General features: G+C 48.5%; 2 protein-coding genes across 2 annotated transcripts in view; both read left to right on the top strand.

Annotated features, from left to right (window-relative positions):
* Positions 1 to 17,025, top strand: part of CEP85 (centrosomal protein 85) — a 32,790-nt gene extending 15,765 nt beyond the window's left edge. The window contains exons 4-14 of the mRNA XM_030873604.2: positions 401 to 1,092; positions 1,915 to 2,048; positions 2,461 to 2,578; positions 3,638 to 3,823; positions 8,023 to 8,175; positions 8,399 to 8,553; positions 9,690 to 9,804; positions 10,735 to 10,785; positions 13,428 to 13,535; positions 14,690 to 14,915; positions 15,307 to 17,025. Of these exons, the coding sequence (XP_030729464.1) occupies positions 401 to 1,092; positions 1,915 to 2,048; positions 2,461 to 2,578; positions 3,638 to 3,823; positions 8,023 to 8,175; positions 8,399 to 8,553; positions 9,690 to 9,804; positions 10,735 to 10,785; positions 13,428 to 13,535; positions 14,690 to 14,915; positions 15,307 to 15,467 (2,099 nt within the window). The 3' untranslated portion in view covers positions 15,468 to 17,025. The remainder of the gene's footprint in view (positions 1 to 400; positions 1,093 to 1,914; positions 2,049 to 2,460; positions 2,579 to 3,637; positions 3,824 to 8,022; positions 8,176 to 8,398; positions 8,554 to 9,689; positions 9,805 to 10,734; positions 10,786 to 13,427; positions 13,536 to 14,689; positions 14,916 to 15,306) is intronic.
* Positions 17,026 to 18,219: 1,194 nt separating this feature from the next.
* On the top strand, positions 18,220 to 19,734 carry SH3BGRL3 (SH3 domain binding glutamate rich protein like 3). Its single transcript, XM_030873647.2, has 3 exons — positions 18,220 to 18,402; positions 18,985 to 19,152; positions 19,266 to 19,734. The coding sequence occupies exons 1-3, from the start codon at positions 18,235 to 18,237 to the stop codon at positions 19,329 to 19,331; spliced, it is 402 nt and encodes a 133-aa protein (XP_030729507.2). The 5' UTR covers positions 18,220 to 18,234; the 3' UTR covers positions 19,332 to 19,734.
* The last annotated feature ends 317 nt before the right edge of the window (positions 19,735 to 20,051 follow it).

The raw sequence follows: 20,051 nt of genomic DNA, 5'->3' as shown, positions 1-20,051 counted from the left end.
CCTTGGAAAAGACATTTTTATTAGATTGGATTATAGCTTAGAGTTACCCAGCTCTTAGAAGAGTAGGATCTAATCCATTTCCCTTAAGTAAGTGATTTTTTTTTTAAGTTCCATTTTCAGCTTTGTTGACTGGCAGGATTTTTTATTCAAATACAAAGGACAGAGTATAAGTTAAAAGTGAAGCCAGTGTTGCCTTTTGTTGGTTTGCCTTGTGAATGGCATTTGAGGTCCTAGAACACACATCTCCTGTTTAGGCTGCTGTGTTTTTTGCCTGATACTTGTGATGACAGTGCCCTTTCTGCGTGGTCTTAGGACAAGCAGAGAATGTCTGGCATAGCAGCCAAAGTCAAGAAAGCTTGCTGCCTCTATTTTGACTTACGGAAGACTGTTCTCTCCGCAGATTTTTGCAGCTCGAGTAGCAGTCCTTCTTTCCAGCCCATCAAAAGCCACGTAACCATTCCAACAGCCCATGTGATGCCTTCTACTTTGGGGACCTCTCCTGCCAAGCCAAATTCTCCTGCCGGACCCTCTTCTTCCAAACTTCCTTTGTCAGGGTTGACTGAAAGTGTGGGGATGACAAGAAATGGAGACCTCGGTGCAATGAAACGTTCTCCAGGCCTATCTAGAGATTTCATGTATCTTTGTGGTGCTCCTGGAGAGAATGGAGTTGAGCAGTCCTGGTTTCCAGCAGTGGGCCATGAAAGAGAAGAAGAGGCAAGGAAGTTTGATATTCCCAATATGGAGTCTACTCTCAATCAGTCGGCAGTGATGGAGACGCTTTATTCAGATCCCCACTACCGAGCCTCCTTCCACAACCCAAGAACCGACACAAACAAGGAGTTATACAGAGTGTTGCCTGAGACCAAGAAGGCACCAGGCAGTGGGGCGGTATGTGAGCGGAATGGACCACACCCTAGTGGCAGCGGGGTTCTTCCTTTGGGACTCCAGCCTGCTCCTGGGCTCTCCAAGCCTCTACCTTCTCAGGTGTGGCAACTGAATCCTGACCCTTGGCATCCCCGTGAGCGATCTTGTGAGCTCAGCACTTGTCAGCAGCAGCTGGATTTGATCCGTTTACAGATGGAACAAATGCAGGTAGAGACCCTTCTTCCCTTGGATTTTGCAGTTTCTGTGCTGATCATAGAACTGTATAGGTTTTGTCCTATAAGTTTTGACTCCAAAGAAAGCATTTGTAAAAAGGAGGAAAGATGTTTGTAGATAGGAAATGAAGTCTTGTGAATGTCATCAAATCTGTTGGTGGTCTAATTAAACACCAGATAGTTTCTCCAAAGCAGAGGGTTATAAAGGGAAACCCAGAGTTAGGACACCAACACTGACTGTGTGTGTATGTATTTATGTACCAGTCACTAGGCTAGGTACTTTAACATACAGAATCTTATTTAATCCTTATAGCACTCTGATGAGGTAAATGTAGAAATTTACCAGTTTCTTAGAATAAGTAATCTGTCCAGGGTCACAGAGCTGGTGAGTGGCAGAGTTCTAGGGTTCAAAAACTATCTTTGAATCCCAGGTTCTTTCCACTATAACACTTTTGGGTTTTAAAAAAAAAAAGTCCTTGTGCTGCTTAAGAATGGGAAGAAAGGAAGCAGGACACATTCTCCTTTCCTGGTTGGTGAGGACATCTTAGCTCCTGTTTAGCTTCTGTTGCCAGATAATGAAAGACAACTGACCTTTTCTTAGAAACTGGAGCCTTTCTGAGCAGGGAGTGTCCAGCTGGCAGAAGTCTCCCTAGCAGGTTCTTTCCAGTCATACATCAGAGCTAAAATTATTTCATAAACAGTGGGCCTTCTCAGACTGAGCCAAAGTAAGCCTTGACTGCAGACCCAGCTGTAGCTCAGGTGTTTTCAGGTGCCTATAGGTCAAGATTAAGCTGCTCTGGGCCTGCTTGTCTTTCAGCTTCAGAATGGAGCCATCTGCCACCATCCTGCTGCTTTTTCTCCTTCATTGCCCACATTAGACCCAGCACAGTGGATCAGCATCTTGAACAGTAATGAAAACCTTCTGAAGGAAAAGGAGCTCCTTATTGACAAGTAAGGGGGCAAGGGGTGTCATAGGGCTAGCCTCTGCTGTCCCAGCCCCCACTAAGGAGGTCTTCCCAAGGGCAGTGCATCTTCCTCTGTTTAGGACCCTGCCTTGCCTCATGGTAGAGCTAGGTCAGTAAGCAGCCTAGTCCAGTATGTGAGTAATGTGATAGGCCAGTTGCATATCTCTGCAGGGGCTGTGGGGAGTGCCTAAAGGAGGCAGCTGACTCTTCGCAGCTGATCTTTCTTCATTTCCCCTGTCAGTTTTCTCATTTGCTCTTCCTCCTTCAGGAAACAGCACTGACCAGAATCCAGGGTCTTTGCTTACAAAGTGTGGTTTGTACCTAAGGGAAGTGGGGGCTTATATTGCAAGTGGATTTGTGTCAGGACCCTGGACCTCATTCTATTCCGGCTTTTGCAGGCAGAGGAAACATATCTCTCAGCTGGAGCAGAAAGTGCGAGAGAGCGAACTACAAGTCCACAGTGCTCTTTTGGGCCGCCCTGCCCCCTTTGGGGATGTCTGCTTGCTGAGGCTGCAGGTAAGCCTTGGCAGCCAGGATGGCATTCTGCTTGTCATAACCCAGTATCTTCCCTGTGCTTGGCACTGTTAGGCATCCAGGAGATAGAAAATGAACCAAGTGATATAAGGTGTCCCTGCCCTCAAAGAGTAAACATCTTAATTATAAAGTATCTCCTGTTCTGCCCTTGTGGGGGCAGAAAAGGCTTGAGGGTAGATCAAGTGGAAGTCCAGGTGCCTTGGTATCAGGACATACTTGGGAGAAAAGGAAGGCAGAGCAATGTACTGAGTGATGTTTTGAGAAGTCTTAATATACCAGCCCTGGCCAAATGGAGGGGGAAGCAGAGGTAATGCAGGATTTAGAACCATTCCCACTTTTATTCTTCCATGTCTAGGAGCAGCTGAAGGAAACCATGCTCTCACTTAGGTCAGTAGCCCTAAAAGAAGTTGGCCAAGCTTCTTCTGTAATTTGGGCTTTTGAGTGATGTCTGTTAGACAGATTATAGTACTGTACTGGCTTTGCCACCTAGTGGGCCTGTTAAGATAGTGTTCCATCTTGTAGAATCAGAATGTTAGTGTGAGAAGGGCCGTTAGATAAAATCTAGTTCGGTCCTCTAATTTACTGATGAGAAAATTGAAGCCCGAGAAGGAGGAAGAATTTGCCTGAAGTCGTACAGAGAATGAGTGGAGGAGAACCAGGCCTTGAGCCCAGGTCTTCTGATACAGTGTCCTGTATTCCTTTGTTACACTGCAACTCATCAAGTATTGCTTTAAGCCAGTGGTTCTGAAATTTGAGTATGCATCTGAATCACCTGGAGGGCTTGTTAAAACACAGATTATTGAGACCCATCCCCAGAGTTTCTGATTCACTGGGCCTGGGAGTTGGGCTTAAGAATTTGCATTTCTAACAAATTCCCAGGTGATGCTGAAGCTGTTAGTTCTAGGACCACACTTTGAGAAGCACTGCTTAAAGAAATTCTTAGAGAAAGGTGATATTTGACCACAAAGTATACTAGGTATAAGTAACGTGTATGGGACTGTCAGGGTAATGAACAGTTATATATTGAGAATCTCTCTGCAGGAATTGCAGCGAGAGAACACTTTCTTACGTGCACAGTTTGCACAGAAGACAGAAGCCTTGAGCAAAGAAAAGATGGAGCTTGAAAAGAAACTCTCTGCTTCAGAAGTTGAAGTCCAGCTCATCAGAGAGTCACTCAAAGTGGCATTGCAGAAGCATTCAGAGGAGGGGAAGAAACAGGAAGAAAGGGTGAGCTAAGGAGCTGATAGCTTTCTAATTCACAAAGGAGTTGGCAGTCAGCCCTCTCCTGCCAGACCCTAAGCTGTTTCTGGCCCCTATTCTTGGAACCTGGAGGAGCCAATTGGGTGAAACCCCCTACATTGACTTCTTATGCAGGATTGATCTGTTAGAAATGGAACCCCTCCTTTCTGCTTCACCTGCACAAAACTACCACAGAGAGGGAAAGCCGTATAATCCCTCACTGTCCCAGGTTGTGATGGGCTACCAGCTGGCCTGGGTGGAAAATCAGCCTGGGCAGTCATACGAGATTGTGCTGTGGCAAGATGTACCTGTGGTACATCATTCAGCCTGGTTTCTCCTCACTCTACCTAAAAAGTAGGTGAAGAATCCCATATATGCAGATATTTTGGGAGTTTTAACATTTTTGCCAGTGCTCTTAGAATTGCTTAGGGTGAGATTGGTTATCATAGAAGGAGCTAAATCTTTTGGTTCTGTTCACAGGTTGCACTAATGCAGACATTCTTGGGGGACCAGTTTAATAATGTTTAGTTCTGGACCACTTGCATCAAAGTCAGCTAAAGTAGTGTTTCGTAAACTTTAATGTGCTTAAGAATCATTTGGAGATCATGATAAAAAAAAAGATACGGATTCAGTAGTTGTGGGAGGGAAGGGGGCCCTGAGATCCTGCATTTCTAATAAGCTCCCAGGTGATGTTGGTGCCATTGGTACAGCATAGACTTAGAGGCTTGTTAAAAAAGAAACTTTTAATCAAAATAATACATGTATCTAAGTTAAATAACCAACATGTTATCAAATATCAACATATTTATAGTAAAAATTAGTGGTTCTGTGCCCAGCCCCACTCCACAGAATTATCTGTCCTCAACTGTTTTCTTTCTTTCTCCTGATATATACCTCTATATTTCTGAATAGTAGTATTTTTTTTTTTTTTTTGAGGTACGTGGGCCTCTCACTGCCTCTCACTGTTGTGGCCTCTCCCGTTGCGGCACGCAGGCTCAGCGGCCATGGCTCACGGGCCCAGCCGCTCCGCGGCATGTGGGATCTTCTCGGACTGGGGCACGAACCCGTGTCCCCTGCATCGGCAGGAGGACTCTCAACCACTGTGCCACCAGGGAAGCCCTGAATAGTATTCTTTTATTGAATTTTTTGCTGTTTTTGTTTCATGAATGCAATATCTTTTCTCTGATGATATTGATTATACCTTTTGGGATATCTGCATCTGCTCATAGTGTTGTTTCTTGTTTCCTTCAGGTCTTTTTATTTTGGTGTCTTTCATGTTAGAGGCTTGGTGATCCTTGAACGAAAGAGTGCTCATATTTAAGAATGTAGTATTTTAGAGACTTCCCTGGCGGTCCAGTGCTTAAGACTCCACGCTTCCACTACAGGGGGTACAGGTTCAATCCCTGGTTGGGGAACTAAGATCTCACATGCCGTGCGCTGCAGCCAGAAAAGAAAAAAACAAAAAAAACCCCACAACGTATCAGTAGTATTTTAAAGCTGCGTGGAAGCTCTGGGTTCATGGTAGTTGCCCGGTGGGCTTCCCTGTGGGATGATCAGAGTTAGTCTGCCCTTTGCACTTGGGAACCCTCAAATATCAGTATCTGAATGTCTCATCTCACTCTGTCTAGGAAAGAATCTTCAGCCTGCTGCCTGGTGGAGAGACTGGGGACAGGAATGATTTTGGCCTTTGGGTTCTCAACACTGAGAAGGAGATTAGGTTTAAAGTCCCACAGTTCTATACATAGATTTTTACTTATACTGATTTTCAACACAGTGCTTCTCTCTCTCTCTCTCTCTCTCTCTCTGCTGTGACTGATATCCCTGAGCTTGACTATCTCTCAGTTGCTTTCTCCGGAAAATAAATCTCCAGTCTCCTTTTGGGGAAACCTAGGCTGAGAATGGTATCCAGCTAACCTGAATATAGACTTCTAGTGAATCCCCCTATTTTTCAGGTCTATGGCTGATACATACCTCCCTCAGGTATCTGGTGCTTCAAGTACAGGGGTTCTTGCTGGTTGTGAAGGGCACATTGTTTTCCAAGTTGTCTGTAACTCCTACTGCAGATTATAACTCCTTTGCTCCAAGTCATTTATCCCCCCAATTACTTTTATCTTCTGAAAACATGTTGAAATATCTTGTATACTTTTGTCTCCTCTTTTGACTTTTAAAAGTCAGTACTTTATTTTTCTCCTGTTGTTTAGAGGTGTTTTGGAAGAGAGAAAAGATAAACATCTCTGGCCAGTCTACCATTTTTTTAATTCACAGTTGGTTATGAGCATTTTTAATAAGCTTCCCAGGTGATTCTGATGCATATTAAAATGTGAGAATCTGGAGAATCACATGGAGCTTAAAGATTGTACCTGGGGTAAAGGTTTTGACTGATTTTCAGGGATCCCTCTCAGTACTGTGTTATCTTTGGATTAAATTAGGCCTGTGCCTCTTTGGCATCAGTAGATCTGCCTTACCTTTTCTCTGCTTTCTCTTACTTCCTCCAGCTTCCTTTTTCATGAGCCAAAGAAAAAGCCATAATAGTGAAGAAAAAGTTTCCATTCAACAAATCTTTTTTTTAAAAATTTGTTTTATTTATTAATTTTTGGCTGTGTTGGGTCTTCATTGCTGCGTGCGGGCTTTCTCTAGTTGTAGTGAAAGGGGGGCTACTCTTCGTTGCAGTACACGGGCTTCTCATTGCAGTGGCTTCTTTTGTTGCAGAGCATGGGCTCTAGGCGGTGGGCTTCAGTAGTTGTGGCACGCGGGCTCAGTAGTTGTGGCACATGGGCTTAGTTGCTCCACGGCATGTGAGATCTTCCCAGACCAGGGCTCGAACCCGTGTCCCCTGCATTGGCAGGCGGATTCTTAACTACTGCGCCACGAGGGAAGCCCCATTCAACAAATCTTAATTGATTGCCTGCTCAGTGCCAAGCATTGTGCTGTGTGTTGGGGATATGATAGTAAGCAAAATGGACACAGCCCCTCCTCTCAAGGAGTTTAGAGTCTCATTAGCCCTTCCAGATGATTGCTTAGCTTTATATCCTATGTGGTGCTTAGGGAATAATGCATTACCTATCTCAACAGAACAGAACAGACCGGCTGTATGTCTACTGTATATACAGTTATATTTACTTTTGCAATTCAGTTCTGATGCAGACCACTTAGAGTTAGCATCAGATTCCACAGGTTTAAGGGCATGGTCCCCCAAAAGACTATGCTTATTTGTTACTTCCGATGCCAGCTGCAAGTTTTGGGTTCCCTAGACTGCCTATATACTTCTGACCAACTGGCTATAAATCCAGGGGTTCCCATGACCCCTTCAGGTTCAGTAATTCACCAGAGCAACTCAGAACTCAGGATTACTTAGGATTACAGCTTTATTATAAAAATACAAATCAGGACAAGCCAAATAAAGAGACAAATAGGATGAGGTCTGGGAAAGTCCTCAAAGCAGGGCTTCTATACCTTTTCTCCCTTGGAATCAGAGCATGTCATCCTCCTAGCACATCCATGTGTTCACCAACCAGGAAGCTCCACTGAGCTTCGGTGTCCAGAATTTTTAATTGGGGTTTTATTATGTAGGCATGATTGAACTCAATCTCCTGTCTTTGTCCCCTCTTCACAGGGAGTTGGGCTCAACTCCATCGGTCTTTATAGTGGCCAGTCTGCATTCTGGGTCATCTCATTAGCATAAATGCATTTATGGTGGGCTCTGGTCCATTAAGAAAAACAAAGATACTCCTTTTCTATTATTTGGGATATTCTAAGAGTTTAGAAGTTACCTCCCAGGAAGCTGGACAAAGACCAGACAAATTTTTTTTGGCTGCACTGTGCAGCATGTGGAATTTTCCCAACCAGGGATCCAGGGATTGAACCCAAGCCCCCTCCAGTGGAAGTACGGAGTCTTAACCACTGGCCTATCAGGGAAGTCCCAGATTCCTTATTATATGGTAGAGCTACCAATTTTTGAAAACTGCCAAAGGAGCCCCGCTTCCTTGCCCTTGATTAGAAAGTTCTTGTGTGTTAACTCTGCATTTTATGCCCTAATCTCAAATGGCAAAATTTTATCAGCTTCCTGCATTCATTGTACTGGAAAACATTCATAGCCCTAAGGGCAAAGACATCACTTCAAAAAAAGTTGATGTTCGGGGTTGTAGAGGAGTCAATGGAGACAGATTCTCGACATTTCTTCCCAACAGGTCAAGGGTCGTGATAAACATATCAATAATTTGAAAAAGAAATGTCAGAAGGAATCAGAGCAGAACCGGGAGAAGCAGCAGCGTATTGAGACCTTGGAACGCTACCTGGCTGACCTGCCCACTTTGGAAGACCATCAGAAGCAGAGCCAGCAGGTAGCAGCAATGTCTGGGCATACCTGGGGCAAGAAGGGAGTGGCCAAGCAGGGGGGCTTTCTCAGCCTCTGCTGCATGCAGTTACCTTGTGGCTTTCTGAAAGGAAGATCCCAAAGGAGTCATGTCCACACACTCATATCACAACTGAACTGCAAATTTTTTGAGATACCCAGACAGAGTCTTCCTTGGCCTGTTGACCTAAGCATGGAATCCTGTCTTTCAGCTTAAGGATTCTGAGTTGAAGAGCACAGAGCTGCAGGAGAGAGTGACTGAGCTGGAGAGTTTGCTCGAGGAGACCCAGGCAGCCTGCAGAGAGAAGGAGGTTCAACTGGAAAGCCTGAGACAGAGGGAAGCAGAATTCTCCTCCACTAGACATAGGTAAATACCCCTGTGGGGTTGAGGAAAGGAGTGGAGAGCTATGTTCTGGTCCTGGCTACCCCACTCATTACCTGTGTGACTTTGGGCAAATCACTTCACTTCTCTGAGCTTCATTTTCTTTGGATTGTAAGTAATAGGAAAACTGTTTATGGACAAGGACTATGTCTTTGAGATGGAATGTGGGGGGTATAGTGGTGTAGTGGGGTGGGATTTGTCACTGTATCCTTTGGAAGGCTCCAATCCAGTACCTGGCATAATAATACTAGATAATAATCCTTGAATATGTATGTGTTGAATGAACGGGAGCACTTCATAAACTAGAAAATGAGTATCTCTATATTTGCAAAAGTAGATCCTGGTGCTGAGGACTGGAGGTTATCCACATTTTGAATCTTGCAAGGTAAAGCCTACCAGGAGCATCTGTTTCTTCTCCTCAGCCCTAGGGATTGCTCTCGATTGCCACAGCAGGTTCTGAGAACAAAACAGGATGCCATAATGTACTCTCAGGGTGTCTTGGGAGCCTCCTCCATGTTAATAGAAGTTTCTGAAAATGTAGTGGCTGTGTTTCAGCAGCCTCTTGGACCAAATCCAGCTGCTAATGGGATGGATTGGATTTCTCATCCCATATTCAACCACAGTGACCCTGTTGTTTATTTCAGCAGATGGGCCATGATGAAAGTGATTGTGGGGATCCATGGGAGGACACCACTGGTGGGAGTCAGAAGCGAGGTTAGGGGACATAGCTGGGTCTGCCCCAGACTGTATGTGCAAAGAAAAAAGATTTTTTTGGTATTTTCTAAAATTTCTGCATTGTATACATGTGACTTTTATAATTTAAATACATGTGATGAATGTTTACTTTTAAATATCAAAACAGAATAAAAAAACGTTGGGCAGGTAGAGAATTGGTAGCACATTGTATAGATGCTGACCTCTAGGGAATGGAACTAGCATAGACTGAGCAAGCAGCTTCTGTGTGGCACTCCCTACGTTATACAGACCTAAGACATTATCCCCACCTATGGCTTGGAAGGGTGTAAATGTCTTGCCCCAAAACATACAGTAAATAGCGGAATCAGGAATCAAAGCCACATCCCTCTAACTTCAGAGTTCTTTAAGAGGCCACTGTTTTTCAGCCTGCAAGATAAGCAGTGTGTGGAGGCGGCCAGTGGAGAAGATACAGCTCAATGGGGAGAAGGTCCCCAAGTGGAAATGGAGTCCTGGCAGAAGGAATGTGATTCCCTTAGAAAGGTGACTGAGGGTGTCCAGGCTGTAACGGGGTAGGCTTAGGAAAGAAAAGATTGGGTATTGGTAGGGAACCATGAATTTCTGACCCTGAACCCTCTAGGATCTGCTGCCCAGAGTTTTTCTCTCCTTCTGAGAAGTCATCCCTGCATAATAAATTTGCATTTTAGATATTCATCCTTATGACTGGCAAGCAACGTTAGGGAAGGACATGCCTCTGAACATCCAAATTTATATGCTCCAAAATGGTACACTGAAGCTTGGTGCACTTCATTCATGGCTCAGGCCCTATTCAGAACCTCTTGCATTGGGCAAAGTTCTACCCAGTGAGGGGGCTCTAATTCAGCAGAGAAGAAGGAGCTCGGGGCCTAGCAGTGAGACTGGTTGAAGGTCAGCAAAAAAGAAGACCCAGAAATGGTTCAGAGAGTACCTGAGGTCTCAAAGGACAGGAAACTAGTCCTGTTCAGGTTCTCTCCTCGAACAGTCAGTGTGACCAAAGCTATAAGTAATGATAACTGTCATAGCCCTGGATAGGACAAGCTTCATTAAACTGAATTTTCAGTCATGTCCTTTACCAAAGAACCAGAATATACACTGGCTGTATATGAAGTTGATTCTACTGGCCTACAATCATCAGGGTGAGGGTGTCTCTCTCCACCCGACTTCCCCATGGTGGTCATAGGTCCACACTACATTCCTCTTTGTTTAAATCTCTTTGTGACTAGAGCACAGGAGTGTGAAGCTAGTTAGCCAGGATAGGGAGTCTGGGTTATTTTTCTGTAGGTAGAGCTAACTTGTCTTCACTCTGTTCTCACTATTGACTGGCTGTAGCCAGTTGGGCTAAGAGCCAGACCACAGATCCTAGTACAGCCTCTTGCCCTCTGACCTCACTATCAGCATGTGCTTACAGCCTTCCTTGATAACTTTGCCTTTCAGATTGTGGAGAAGCAACAGCAGAAGATTGATCAGTTGCGTTCACAAGTACAGGTGAGCTGGAGTCCTCGGGACATGGTGGGCAGGACTTAATGATGGAATTTCTAGAATTCAACCAACACTATTCTCTGCCATGCAATTTACTCGGTGTTAGGAGCACAAGAATGAGACCCAGTCAGTGCTTTTAGCCTACATTCTTGTTGGGAAGGGGTTTTAGCACAGTACTGTTAGAGCATCCATATTATCCTGGGGGAGCGTAGAAGAGTCAGTGGAAGTAGAGAGGTCAAGGAAGGGTTTCTGGAGATCATGAGCCTTCTTTTTTTTTAAAATTAATTAATTAATTTTTGGTTGCATTGGGTCTTCGTTGCTGCACATGGGCTTTCTCTACTTGGGGTGAGCGGGGGCTACTCTTCATTGCAGTGTGCAGGCTTCTCATTGCAGTGACTTCTCTTGTTGCGGAGCACAGGCTCTAGGCACGCGGGCTTCAGTAGTTGCAGCACACGGGCTTAGTAATTGTGGTATGTGGGCACAGTCGTTGTGGCTCGTGGGCTCTGGAGCGCAGGCTCAGTAGTTGTGGCGCACGGACTTAGTTGCTCAGCGGCATGTGGGATCTTCCCGGCCCAGGGCTTGAACCCATGTCCCCTGCATTGGCAGGTGGATTCTTAACTACTGCGCCACCAGGGAAGCACTCATGAGCCTTCTTGAAGGAGGAGGAAGGGTTAGCCAGTCGATGAGGAGGCACAGGATAGGATGGTATTTCCTGATAGAAGGAACAGCATGGGTAGGAACATGAAGGCATGAAACAGCAGGGTTTGCACATGGAGCTGCAAGCAGTTTGATATTGTTGAAGTAAGGTGGTAAATGGAGAACTGGGCTATGGGAGGGCTGGGACTGTTCAACCAAGTTAGCTTTTATTCTTTAGGTAGGTGATGGGAATCTACTCTAGTATTTAATTGGGGCGTGATGTGGTCAGGTTTGCAACTCAGGCTTGAGTGTGGAAGAATATTGGCACTTGGAGAGTTACAAGGCTGGAGGCCAGTGGACTGTAGCAGAAATCCTAGTGAGAGATGATGAAGGATGATGCATAAGGCAGCATTGCAAGAAGGAGTTGTGAGGGGACAAATTTAAATGAATTTTAGGAGGTAAAATTGAGAGGAATCAGTGACTGATAGAATGTAGGAGGTTGAAGAATAAGGAAAAAGACAACTCCTGGTTTCTATTTTGGGCCAGAGTAGGAGTGTCCTTAATTGGGTTCTCCAAGAAATCCTAGGTACAGATTCTCTTTGGACTCTAATAGAGGTTTTCACACCAAACAGGAGAGATGCACGTCCACTGAGGAAGAACTGAAAGCTGCAGTCCTACCCTTGTCATTATGTGGGTCTATTTAGTTCACATATTTCAAGTCCTGTAAGGAGATAGTCAAGCCTAGTGAGTGTTTACATCCATTTATTATTATTATTATGACGATTAGCTGCGCTGCTCGGCTTGCGGGATCTTAGTTCCCCGATCAGGGATTGAACCCAGGCCCTCGGCAGGGAAAGTGAAGAGTCCTAACCACTGGACTGCCGGGGAATTCCCTACATCCATTTAAAATCCCAGGATTTTAGTAGTTTTTAGTGGATCTCAAAGTATGTTTCTTGGAACTCTGAGGTTCCACAGCATTTAAAATAGTATATTTACCCATGATGAGACTTTGGTGGAATTAGGTGGATTCAAAATGGTCACCTTGGGTGTTTCATAGTGGTGAGACGTTTTCCTTGGCTGCTAAATTTTTTATTAATACAAAATGGAAAAGTTCAGAAATATTATTTATACTTTATTTGTTCAAGTCAGTTTCAAAACTGGGGGGAAATTGGAATGAACCAGAATGAGAGGCAGAAGATAACAAATATAAATACCTCCCTCTCTTGACCCTGACTACCCCTACACATGCACGCACGCACGCACGCATTATAACTAGATTAGGTGCCCGAGAGAGTGCTCTCTCTACCCCTTCTCATCTCTGTCAGAAACATTTAATATACAGTATTGTCAAGGGCATTTGGCTGTGAGCTCCTCAAAGACAGGGATTGTTTGGTATTCTTTTTAGTATCCCCAGTGCCTGTCAACAGTAATTGCCCGATAAATAATTGAACTCAACTCAATGGACGTTCCTTGCCCTCAAGAAAGTTATGGTCTAGTGGAGGGAGGAATCATGTGCACAGCCAACAAATGTACTCATGAGCCATGATGGAGGTATGAGTAGCAGGGCAATATTAGGATTAATTGGAGCTAATTTGCAGATTAAGGAAGGTTCTGGCAGAGCAGAGGGGCATTCTGGGCAAAGGGGAAAGAGGAGTGAGCAACAGTATTGGAACTGTAACCTTTGGGGATGAAGGCCAGTTAGTTGTTCAGTGTGACTGGAGTAGAGGCTGTGTGGAGGGTAGAAAGAGATAAGGATAGAAAAGTAAGTAAGGGCCAGACTGGCCTAGAATGCCCTGCTGAGGAGCTGGCCTCTATTGCTACATGGTCAAGGGCTAGAGAAGGGTTTTGATGCGAAGTCACAGACCAGGGCTGTTGTAAAATAATCTCTTAGCAGCAGTGTGTGGGCAGGGTGGAGCTTTACTATGTATATAGTCCAGACCAGAGGCGATATGGTCTGAAGTAGACTTGTTACCCCTGATGTGTTCTCCCACCCTCCTTGCCATGGGATGCAGAGCCTAGAGCAGGAAGTGGCTCAAGAAGAAGGAACAAGCCAGGCCCTGAAAGAGGAGGCCCAAAGGAGGGAGACAGCCCTGCAGCAGCTGCGCACAGCTGTGAAAGAGGTGAGCAGCAACAGCTAGGCCTCTTGGTACTGTCTTTACAAACCTGATTTCTCTGTATCCTCCCGATCCCTTCTCCCACAGGAGCCCCCACGTTTGGGAGGTCCCTGCTAAGCTTTTTTGTCAGAGGAGTAAGAAGGGACATTGCATCATCCTTTATATTAGAGGTCCTAAGCCTTTGAGTGGCCATAATTACCCAGGAATGCTTTTTGGATATGGACGATCACTCTCTCTTATTTTGTATTCCCACAGTCACAGGTTTGTGGGGTTGGGGATGAAGGGTTCAAGAAGATTGAAGGTTTGGTGATCCTCATGGAGTAAACAGAGTTGTCGGCAGGGGGCGGCCAAGGTCACTGCCCAAGTGCTGAGGAAGGAGTCTCCCAGAACTAGGATTGTCAAATGGCCCAGTGTGGGTGAAGGGTGGGGACTGGAGGAGAAAGTCTATTCAGTGTCTTTAAAACAGAATAGAGGTAGGAAGGGAAGGAGTGTGCATTAAGCTGTTCTGGGAAAGGGAGGGAAAGAGACACAGATAGACGTGAATAGCTGATCTCTGTAGTGAAGCCTGACTCCACTGAGGTGAAGGATTGAAAAGGCAGGACACGTTTCAGCACTATGTCCTCCAGGTCCCCAGCTGCTTCAGCCCTGCCTCGTCCCAACCCACCCAGTGGCCACTAGCTGTCTTGTTGTCTTTCTTGCCTGCTTTATTCCTCTGACACACTCTGATCCGGCTGGCTGGTGGCCACTTTTGTCAGGGTGGCAGGGAGAGATTGAAACCAGTGTCTCCTCAGATTTCACAGTTCACGTTAAACCTTCTCTGATAGCCTGGCTAACAGAGTTGGCTGAGGGACTGGCTTCAGATAGAGTTCCGAGGGGCGGGAGTATCTTCTCTGGTTCCTGAACAGAAACCTGGAGGCTGCTGACTCAGTCTGCTGGGGTGCAGTTTCCCCTCCAATGCTGCAGCCCTGTGGGCCCAACCTACCTGCAGGAGAAACTAGGCCTGATATTGAGGGGGAAGAGGGGAGTGCAAGGAGGGGGGACATCGCCTTTGACTCATAGCTTCCCCTCCACGCACATATATACATATATCCACACTCATGCACAGATACTCTGCTTTTCCCTGGGCCTGGGTTAATGTGCTCGCCTCTCTGTCTGCTCAGCTTTCAGTACAGAACCAGGACCTCATTGAGAAGAATCTGACGCTCCAAGAACACCTGCGCCAGGCCCAATCAGGGTCCCCATCTTCATCAGACACGGCCCAGCTGGCATTTGAGCTGCATCAGGAGTTGGCCCGTTGCCTTCAAGATCTGCAGGCTGTCTGTAGCATTGTGACCCAGAGGGCCCAGGGGCATGACCCCAGTCTCTCCCTGCTCCTGGGCATTCACTGTGAGTCCTCAGGCCAGTCTGGGACCCAGGAGAGAGTGGCTTTCATTCTCCTCTCACCCCTATCTACCTTTCCCATCATTACTGGTAATGTGTGAACTGGGCTCCGTAGACCTGGTCACCACCCTCTGGGAGTTTATGTGTTTTGCAAAGTAGACGTTCAGTAAATCTGTTTTGGAAACAGGCATCCTTATGGGGTACCTGGGTGAAGGACAAACACAAACGTGGCCCTTAGGCAGCAAGATTTCAGCCCATTATTCCTAGGTGCTTTTTAAAAAGTGCCATGTTCCAAGACCACAGGCCTTATGGCACTGCATATCCATACTGCGCTTTCCACAGGAAAGTGTCTCCTGAGTGATTTACTAATAATCTCTCGAAATGCTCTCCTCCCCAGCTACACAGCACGCAGGGACTCAGCTAGATTTTCAGAAGCCGGATGTGATCAGGAGGAAACTAGAAGAGGTTCAACAGCTACGCCGTGACATCGAGGACTTAAGGACCACCATGTCAGACAGATACGCCCAGGACATGGGAGAAAACTGTGTCACACAGTGAGGAATGCTGGGGGTGGGACAGGCTGTATTCCCCAAGGGAGAATCTGGTCTGCTGAGAGCCCGGTCCAGCAGGTCCTGCCCTGACAATCTCTTGCCTCCTGTCTGCTGCTATTCCCAGAGAGAAGGGATGGAGGGGAGGTATGCGCTGCATCTGGGGCCAAGGGCTGATTAGAGAATTTTGTTTGCCCTGCCCCACTCTGGCTTTGCCTTGTTGGATTGCATTTGTCCTGTCATCCTGATTCACCCTTTGAGGGTGAGTTAATAATTAACTTTTGCAGGTAGACTGGGAAGTCCTCACAGACTGTTCCCAGTTGCTGGCTGACGTCAAAGGCAAGCAGGCCGCTTACCTCCTTTCTCCATCCTTTGGGATGGCTCCACATTCATTCCCACTCCATACCTTGGTCGTGCTGATGCCCAGAGTTCCTTAGAGGGGCCAGGAAAGGCTGAGTACCAGTAACAATGGCCATTTGAGAATTCTCAGGCCCCATGTGCCAGCCTTCCTGGGACCTGAGCTGGCTCTGGGTTTTCCTAGGCCCAGTCCCACTGCTTCTTCCTCAGGGCTCTTGTTCTCATAGATGCCTCAGGGTGATCTATTCCTTAGCAAAGTACTAACTAGAATTGGGAGCCCAGGGATTATAACCAGGGCTTCTTCATCTGTGCTACCATGCCCGTTTACAGGAGACCCCACTCTAGTTGCCCTGTGCCCTTGGGGCCCTGGTCGTGTGGTTAGCACAGCCCTTTCTCCTTTGTTCTCAGGCTGGCCAGGTAGCCCCCTTGAGTGCAAACTCACTCCTCTATGGTTCTGGGTTTGGGCAGGATTTTCCCCCAGGATACTGCAGGGCAACTATCAAGCTGCTCACCCCCTTCCCCCCGGGGCTGGGGCCAGTGCCTGGCCTTCTGATTTGTGCCTCTCTTGTGTTTGGGATTGGGGGTCCTTTCCCTTTCCTGCTCTGGGCTCCTTGAGAGTTCAGAGTACCCAGTACAGGTCAGCTTTAAGGTACAACTTTCAGTGTTTTTCGTTGTTTCTCCGGGGCCTTTGGACCCTCTGCTTTCTGGTTTCTCTTGCCTCCTCATTGAGGGAGCATCTGGTAGTTGTTTGTATCTGGTTGTTGGGCCAGCCCCGCGCCTCCTCTAGATCTGGAGCCAGGCCAAGCCAGGCTGTGTGTGGGGAAGGGGGAGCACTGAGTAGTTCAGGAGTCCAGAGCCAGCCATTGGGAGATTCTTGCTAAGCTTCGGGCTGGCAGGGCAGCATCCTGGACCTCACTCCTGGCCTGAATGAGACTCCTTCATAAGTGTTTTTACAAGTTTGTGTTTTATTTATGGAGTGACTTATCCCTTCCATTCAGAGCAGCCCCACCCAGCCATCCCCTCAGCCTCTGGGCTCCTGCCTCCTAAAGGCAGAGCTGCCTGGTTGGTCTCCACCCTGTATTGGCAGCCCAGCCACCATGCTCACGGGTATTTTTCCTCATAAAGTTTATAAGCAGTTATTTATATGAATCCTTGTTATGTCAACTGGTTTGTATTGCCTATTTTGATTACAAAATAAAAATTTAACAGACTCCTCGGTTTCCCATTGCTTTCCATCACCATCAGCTCGTACTCCACCCCTCACTTTGGCTTGCTGGAGCCAAAGCCTGGGTGTTTAGCCAAGTTCTCCAAACAGCAGCAAGGAGGGAACTTTGGCAGGTCCAGCCTCAAGTCTATTTCTACCACTTCTGCTCCTCTGTCTTTCTGTGGGGACAGATAAGATCTCTTCCCACAGCACTTTCTGTTGGGTGAAGCTGCCCTGAGTCACAGAGCAAGTTTGTCATTGAGTTTCAGTAATCCTCTGAGGAGGAAGTCTTTGCCTGTGGGTTGCTGTAAGGAAGTGGCTTCCCCAGGGCAAGGCAGGACTCTGTGTTTGCCTCCAGGAGCTAGGGTTGTCTTCCTGGGCTGTTCTCGGAGCCCTGGACCTGGGAGGACTAATGAGGGGTGTCATGTCCAACCCCAGACAGATGGCTGGGGGTCCAATGTTGGGCTGGTTGCTTCCTCTGCACCCTGTGCCATCTTCTGCGAGGAGTTGGGGTGGGGCTGGGGCCACCCCAAGACCAGCAGTGTATCTTTAACAAGGGCCCAGACTCTCAGGAGTCCTGACACCAACCTCTACCTCCACCCAGTCCAGAACTAGAAACCTCTTTCATACCTTGGCCTCCATCTGGCTCTGTGAGGGTGTGGCCCCGTCTCCTGCCACCACCCTCACTTGTCTAAACCTGCCGATCTGAGCGGAGATGAACTCTGGGGAAATCTCTAATCAGAGCCCCTCCGTGCTGTGGTGTGCCGCGGGGTTAGCTACGTGTGGGTGGCCCCTGGGGCAGTGTGTGCGTGTTGGGGTCGGGGGGCATCCCGTGAAGCGAAGCTCCCTAGCGGGGGAACTTTAGGTTTGAAAACAGCCCAAGACTTCAAAGCCCGGAGCGGAGCAGCGCTGTCGTGGCACCGGGGGTGGGTAGTTAGTTGGGTGCAGCAAACCCGCGCGAGGCTGAAGGGGCGGCCTCTGCCAAACCCTCACCCACGCCCTCCCCGGCCCTTCCTGCCGTCAGCTCGCTCCCCAGCCTCACACTGTCAGCCCCAGCTCAGAGGGCTGAAAAGGGCGGCCCTGCGTGGGACAGGGGTCCTCGGTGCGCCCGGTCCCCAAGGGGGGCGGGAGGGGGCCCGGCGCTGCGTGGGGCGGGGTCGCGCAGGCCCCGCCCCGGCCGCGCGCCTGTCCGTGCCGCCCATTGGTCCCGAGAGCTATGACTCGCGGGCTGAGCAGGAAGGAAACCGCTCCCGACCGCGGCGGCCTCGTCTCCAGGCCGTGCAGCTGCTGCCACCACTACCCCGTCTGCCTGTCGGCCCGTCGGCCCATCCGCAGCATGAGCGGCCTGCGCGTTTACAGCACGTCGGTCACCGGCTCCCGCGAAGTGAGTGCGCGCCCTGGGGTAGAGCGCTGGTGGTGGTCCTGTTGCTCTGGACCCGGCGCCTGGGACCCGCCCCCAGGGCGGGGGCGGCGAGGTGCTGGACACGGCCTCCTGAGTTGGGTGGGGGCAGGCTCCGCGGCCCCATCCTGAACACCACCTTCGGGCATCCTGGGTCGTCTGCACACCCACTATCAGGCTGAGCCTTGACCATGTCCTTATCTTGCCCTTCCTCTCCTCCACTGTGTGTGTGTGTGTGTGTACCTGGGGGCGGAGGTGGCGCCTTACCCGTCTCCACCCAGGCCTGCCCTGCTTTCTCTTTGCCGAGCTCCTGGCTCTCCCCACCCTTAATTTATCTCTTATGTTCACTCTGACTCCCCTCCTCATGGTTGGTGGTCCCTCTCTCCTTCCACACCACCACAATCCTGACTCCTCCTCCCAACTCCTAGTGGCCAGAACCCTCCCCTAGGGCGTGGAGCGCGACAGGGGGACAAAAGCTCCTGGCCACACTCTCTTTTTTTCTGCCCAGGGTTCCCCCCATAAACCCTCTAGTCTGCTCACTAACCCCTGCCCGCCCTTTGCCCCCAGATCAAGTCCCAGCAGAGCGAGGTGACCCGCATCCTGGATGGGAAGCGCATCCAGTACCAGCTAGTGGACATCTCCCAAGACAACGCCCTGCGGGATGAGATGCGAGCCCTGGCGGGCAACCCCAAGGCCACCCCACCCCAGATTGTCAACGGGGACCAGTACTGTGGGGTATGGGCCTGGGGGTTGGGGATGGAGGGAGTGTTATAGGAGGATACCAGCCAGAGTCAGACCTGAGACAAAGCACCAGTACTCAGGTGACCACCTCTTGTCCCCTCCCCCAGGACTATGAGCTCTTCGTGGAGGCTGTGGAGCAAAACACACTGCAGGAGTTCCTGAAACTGGCCTGAGCCGAGTCAGCCCCCTGGACTCCATCACCACGTTCCCCCCAGCCATCACCCATGAAGGACCTTGTGACAACTCCGTTATTCCTAACCTTCCGACCTTGGAGCCCCTCCCCCCAACCCAAGACCTACCGCCTCCCCTAACTGTAGCTCCCTCTTCTCTATTCAAAGGCAACATTCCTTACCCACTAGTCTCAAAGGCAACATTCCTTACCCACTAGTCTCAGAAATTGTCTTAAGCAACAGCCCAAGTGCTGGTTGTCCTCAGCCTGGCCCTGAGGCTGCCACCCTGCCTGGCACTGGCTGATAGGCACCTTTCTTGGTTCCATTAGCCAGGGCTCTGCCAAAGGCCCCGCAATCCCCATCCGGGAGCACCGCAGAAACAATTAAATGTTCCATTCCATTGGCATCGTGTCTTTGGTGTGGCGTGGACATCCTGGGTCCCTGCTCTGAGCAAGTCTGGTAGATGTGATTGTGCTGAGGCTGTGCTCCCGTGTGGCACCTCTGTGTGCGATTGACAGTGCGTGTGTTTGGATATATGTCCAGCACACACATACCTGTGTGGACCAACGGTTTCTAGAGAGTGTGGGTGGGTCACCCTCCAGTGCACATGCACGTGATGGTGTCCATTACCTTGGTGTATACTGCACGTTTGCATGCCAGTCAGTAACGCGGCTGTGCCTCGTGGCCACCTGCCTGTGTCCCAACAGCTCGGCTAGGTGTGGG

Source organism: Globicephala melas, chromosome 1 (genome assembly GCF_963455315.2).
Source record: "Globicephala melas chromosome 1, mGloMel1.2, whole genome shotgun sequence".
NCBI lineage: Eukaryota > Metazoa > Chordata > Mammalia > Artiodactyla > Delphinidae > Globicephala > Globicephala melas.
This window is presented reverse-complemented; position numbering and strand designations above follow the sequence as displayed.

Bases quoted from the DNA above. Each gene is read 5' to 3' on its own strand.
- SH3BGRL3 (XM_030873647.2), top strand. From the start codon at position 18,235: ATGACTCGCGGGCTGAGCAGGAAGGAAACCGCTCCCGACCGCGGCGGC. The intron at 18,403-18,984 runs GTGAGTGCGCGC...CTTTGCCCCCAG, and splicing joins CGGTCACCGGCTCCCGCGAA to ATCAAGTCCCAGCAGAGCGA. The intron at 19,153-19,265 runs GTATGGGCCTGG...CCCCTCCCCCAG, and splicing joins ACGGGGACCAGTACTGTGGG to GACTATGAGCTCTTCGTGGA.